A 5,075-nucleotide genomic window follows, 5' to 3' on the forward strand; every position below is an offset into this window, starting at 1 on the left:
AGCGCCGCCTGGAGGCCCGGGCCCCGGCCCCGCTCCCGCTCCCGGTCCCCCGCGCGCTTCGGCGCGTGCGTGCCACGGAGGCCTCCGGCGCCCGGCGCCCCCACAGCGCCCCGCGCAGGAAGCTCGTCGCGGGGCCGGGGAGGGGGCCGGGGGCTGCCCCCGCGCTGCGCCCTCACGGTTCCCTCTGGTCTCCGCAGGTTCCGAGCTCGCCGGCCGGCAGCGGTGGCGCCCGCAGAGCGGCTGGACAGGCCCCGTCGCGCCATGCCCGCGGGCTGAGCGCCGCCGCCGCAGGGCCTCGTCCCGCCTCGCGTGGGGGCCAGGCGCGCCCAGGCCGGGGCCCCGGCGGCCGACCATGGTGCTGCCGCCCCCGGACCGGCGCCACGTGTGCCTGACCACGCTGGTGATCATGGGCAGCATGGCGGTCATGGACGCGTACCTGGTGGAGCAGAACCAGGGCCCGCGCAAGATCGGGGTGTGCATCATCGTGCTGGTGGGCGACGTGTGCTTCCTGCTGGTGCTGCGCTACGTGGCCGTGTGGGTGGGCGCCGAGGTGCGCACGGCCAAGCGCGGCTACGCCATGATCCTCTGGTTCCTCTACATCTTCGTGCTGGAGATCAAGCTCTACTTCATCTTCCAGAACTACAAGGCGGCGCGGCGGGGCGCGGCCGACCCGGTGGCGCGCAAGGCGCTGACGCTGCTGCTGTCCGTGTGCGTGCCCGGCCTCTTCCTGCTGCTCGTGGCGCTCGACCGCATGGAGTACGTGCGCACGTTCCGCAAGCGCGAGGACCTGCGCGGCCGCCTCTTCTGGGTGGCGCTGGACCTGCTGGACCTGCTGGACATGCAGGCCACCCTGTGGGAGCCGCCGCGCACCGGGCTGCCGCTGTGGGCCGAGGGCCTCACCTTCTTCTACTGCTACATGCTGCTGCTCGTGCTGCCGTGCGTGGCGCTCAGCGAGGTCAGCATGCAGGGCGAGCACATCGCGCCGCAGAAGATGATGCTCTACCCGGTGCTCAGCCTCGCCACCGTCAACGTGGTGGCCGTGCTGGCGCGGGCCGCCAACATGGCGCTCTTCCGCGACAGCCGCGTCTCCGCCATCTTCGTGGGCAAGAACGTGGTGGCGCTGGCCACCAAGGCCTGCACGTTCCTGGAGTACCGCCGCCAGGTGCGCGATTTCCCGCCGCCCGCGCTCGCGCTGGAGCTGCAGCCGCCGCCGCCGCAGCGCAACTCGGCGCCGCCGCCGCCGCCCCCACCGCTGCACGGCCCGCCCGGCCGCCCCCACGGGCCCTCGCCCACGCGCGACGTCCTGGGCACGTGACGCGGCCCGCGCGGCTGACACGCGATGGGGTGGGGGCGCGCGCCCCACGGGCCCCGGGGGCCGCGGCCGCTTCTTCATCTCAGGAATCCCCCGGACCGCGGACTGGCAGCCCCGCTCCCCCAGCGCGTGGGCCGCTTCTGCGCTTGGCCTGGGGGTGGGGGAAGAGAGGACACAGCAGGCGGAGGTCTGGTCCCTTGGGGTCCCGTGGTGGGGGCCTCTGGCTCAGAGTTTGGGGCCAGGGAGGCCTCTGTCATTTTAAAGACTCGTGTTTACAGTTTTGTATCCAAAGCCGCTGCGCCTGAGTGTTTCCTGAGTCCTGTTCCTGACAGCTGGACCCGGTGGGTGGGAGAAGGGCCTGGGAGGGGGCGGGGGCCAGGGGTCTGGGCCAGCTCCTGGGCGCCTGCCCCTTGTTGGGCTGCCACCGGGACCCTGTCCCCCCAGCGTCACCGTCCTCACCCACAGAGGTGCCAGACCTGCGCTCTTCGTCCCAGTGTCTTCACCCTGCTGCCTGCGCAGCTGAGGCCCTGGTTCTCTCCTCACTGCCAGGGATGGGGGGGTGGGGGTGGGGGGCTTTTGTCCCGGGGGATAGCGTAGGCTGAGGCCAGGAGCATGGACACCGATGCCCATGGAGCCCAAAGCAGCGCGGCCCAAGCAGCTTGGTGCCCTGGTGGGGCAGGGAGGACGCTTTGGGCTGTCCAAGCTGCCACCGAGAGCCTGGGACGTCATGTGCAGATGGCTTCTCTCTTGGCCTCTGCCTGTTGCCGTGGCCTGTGCTGTGGCCCTAGGCACCCACCTGGCCCAGGATGGCCTCGACAGCGTTTGGGACGGGCCCTCTGCCTCAGGCCGTAGGAGGCCGTTGACGTGGCTCTTTGAGGGTGCCTTGTGAGAGTCCTGGCTGACCACACCGAGCATCCCCCTCGTGGCCTGGCCTGCGCTCATGGGGTCACCTGCCCTGCTGGTGGACAAGGCACACCGTCCCCGCTGCCTGTGTGTAGAGCCGACCGCTCCCAGCAGGGCTCAGAGCTGTTGGTGCGGAGCAGGGCACCGTCTGGGCCCCCTTCCTGCCAACCGCTGTGCGGGGCGGGCCGGCCCGTCGCCGGGCCCCCTCGGCAGGCTGCGGCTCCCCGCTCCCCTGTCTCTGGTCTCCCCCGGCTTGTGGGAGGATATGCTTCTGAGCCAAGGTCTGGGGGCCGCTGCCCTCAGATGCTCAGGGACAACTCACAGCGACAGCCCTGCTCTCGTCTCCCAACAGGGCCCTGTGGCCCCGCCCTCTGACCTCTGACCGCAACCCCGGCAGGGTCTCTCTCAGTCTGGGGAGCCCGGATGTGGAGCAGGGGTGCTCCCTTCTCCTGCGTTGGCAAGGAGAGGGTAGGAGGGCGGGGGCTGGAGGAACATGGGGGGTGCGGGGGTGGCTCCCTGGAAGGCCAGAGGTGAGGCGTGGGGTGCGTGAGGGGCTGCCGGGGTCCCGCCTGCCAGTGGGGCAGGGCCCATGGGGCGGGGCCCATGGGGCAGGGCTGTGGGACAGGGTGCGGGTGCTGTCTTGGGAATGTGTGTCTGGGCGGGGCCGTGGTGAGGTTCAGTGTTGCCCATCCTGTCCCCCTGGTTTCTGTGGGTGTGTCCTTGGTTACAGGGACGCTGTGAGGGGGGCTCACAGGCTCCAGGTTCCCGCCCCCCTCTCCCCCTGCCTGTTTGACTCTTGCCCTGGACGCCTGTTCTCAGAGGAACCCCTGCTCGTCCTCGGGTTGGGAGGCGGAGCTGGGGAACATTTCACGGGGTCCGCTTTGCCGTGAGGCCCCCGCGTCCTGCGTCAGAAGTGGCAGCTGGCCAGATGCCACCTAAACGCTCAGCGCTGGTCACCGCCTGCCGTCTCCGTCTCCGCTGGCCTCCCCAGGCCACTGCCTGCACAGGGGGCTCCAGCCCATGTGCTCTGCCGACGGTCCCTGAGGGCATCTGGGCAGATTGGAGGGTGCGAGGGAGGGACCCCTGCCTGCAGCGAGGCCAGTGGCCAGTGTCTGCTGTTTCCACGACGGAGCGGGTCTGGCTGCAGCAGGACCGAGGACCGGGGGCATTTGGCAGGCTGTGGTCTGAAGTGTCTGTTCTCTGGGCTCTACCTTGGCAACAAGACGCCGACCTGGCCGTGTTCCAGCCTGCCCTTCTCTGGCTTCCCGAGGCGGCCTGCGGTGGCCAGACGTGGCAGACAAGCCGCCGCTGGTCCCTTGCCCCTCGTCATCTCGCTGGTGAGCTCCCAGGTCCTGAGGCAGTGTCTGCTGTGGCCGGCCCCGTGCAGGCCCTGGTGCTGAGCCCAGGCAGAGCCTGTCCCTGTGCAGGGGCGGTGGGTGTGTGGGACGGCCAGACCCTGCGGGATGCTCCTGCAGGGAGGGGTCGGGTCTGGGAGGAGCAGGGAGGGCTTCCTCGGAAGGTTGGTGGAGGGACTGGGTGAGGGTGGTGGGTACTGGGGCAGCAGGGCAGGGACTGAGAGGGGATTGGGGACATGGGGACAGCAGGGCAGGGACTGAGAGGGGGTTGGGGACACGGGGACAGCAGGGCAGGGACTGGGGGGAGCTCGGGGACACGGGGTGGACTGAGACACCCCCGGGCTACCAGGGAGGCCAGTGACGACTTTATTAATGACAGAACCATATCCCTTGACTCTGAGTGGCCGCTGAGCTGGGCCGTTCAGGCGTGAGTTGGAAGGAGGGTGGAGAAGGGTGTGGCCGTCTTGGGGGAGGACAGCGGGAGCAGAGGGCAGGACCTGGGCAGTGAGGTCCAGAGAAGGGGTGTTTCCGGGAGCTGTGCCCCTCCCATGGGTCTAGTCTGCCTGTCCTGCGGTCCCTTCCTCCCAGGCTAGGTCAGATGCCACGTCCTTCCCCCATCCTCTGCCAACAAGAGTCCACGGAGGGTCCTAGGAGAAAAGCCCAACGTGATAACAGGTGGACGGCGATCCGTGCCATGCCCCCGATTGGGGTGTGCTATCCCCCAACGTGGGCTTCCCTGGCCAGAGATGCCCGGGGAGCTGGCCCCAGCAGGATCGGAGGTGCCATCCCAAGCCCACCAGAAACGTCGTGTCTGGGCACGGGAAGTGCCCAGCAGGGCCTCGCCGCTCACCGTGGCGCTCCAGCCCTAGCCGGGCGGTCACCTGGGACGTCAGGACCATCCGTCCTGCTTTCAGAAGGCTCCCAGCCTGATAACCTCCAAGAGAGGGCTCGGCCTTGGCTGGCAGCAGGTGGGAAGGTCCGACTGGCCTTGAGGACATCTGTCGCCTTGCCCAGAGTTTGAGGCAAGCCGTCCCAGGGTGGTTTCCCCAGCTGGCCGCGGCAGGAGGAGGCCCTGTGCGTGCAGCTCCGTCGCGGAGGATTGGTGACGTCTCCCCGGGCCGTCCCAAGGTCCACACAGAACCACGCGGACATCAGCTCAAGGACAGCGTCCAGTTGCAGGAAGAAGGCGGCTAAGGTCCTTCCTGTCGGCGGGAAAATCTTTCTCTGAAGTGCCCTGTGTGGGTCCCCTCGGGCCCCACAGTCCGGGTCCGGCTCCCGTGCCGGCCCTCCTACTGACGGGGGCCGAGCAGCGGGGCCGCGTTAGGACAGTGAGTGCTCCGGCTGCGGCGTCTTCCTCTGCCCACGACCCCGTGGGGGAGATGGGGGGGCCTGTGTGTGCGGCGCACAGCGTGTCTGGGGCCACCGGCCTCTGATGTCACAGGGGCCTCTGAGGTGTCGCCTGTGGGCCCAGCTCCCCACAGAGGCCGTGCGTGCGCACACTGCCT

General features: G+C 69.5%; 1 protein-coding gene across 1 annotated transcript; it reads left to right on the forward strand.

The window, feature by feature from the left end:
- Nucleotides 1-352: 352 nt before the first annotated feature.
- TMEM121 (transmembrane protein 121) lies at nucleotides 353-1,577 on the forward strand. Its single transcript, XM_046009059.1, has one exon. The coding sequence runs from the start codon at nucleotides 353-355 to the stop codon at nucleotides 1,313-1,315; it is 963 nt and encodes a 320-aa protein (XP_045865015.1). The 3' UTR covers nucleotides 1,316-1,577.
- The last annotated feature ends 3,498 nt before the right edge of the window (nucleotides 1,578-5,075 follow it).

The sequence above is a fragment of the Meles meles genome, chromosome 6 (assembly GCF_922984935.1).
Source record: "Meles meles chromosome 6, mMelMel3.1 paternal haplotype, whole genome shotgun sequence".
In the NCBI taxonomy this organism is placed as follows: domain Eukaryota; kingdom Metazoa; phylum Chordata; class Mammalia; order Carnivora; family Mustelidae; genus Meles; species Meles meles.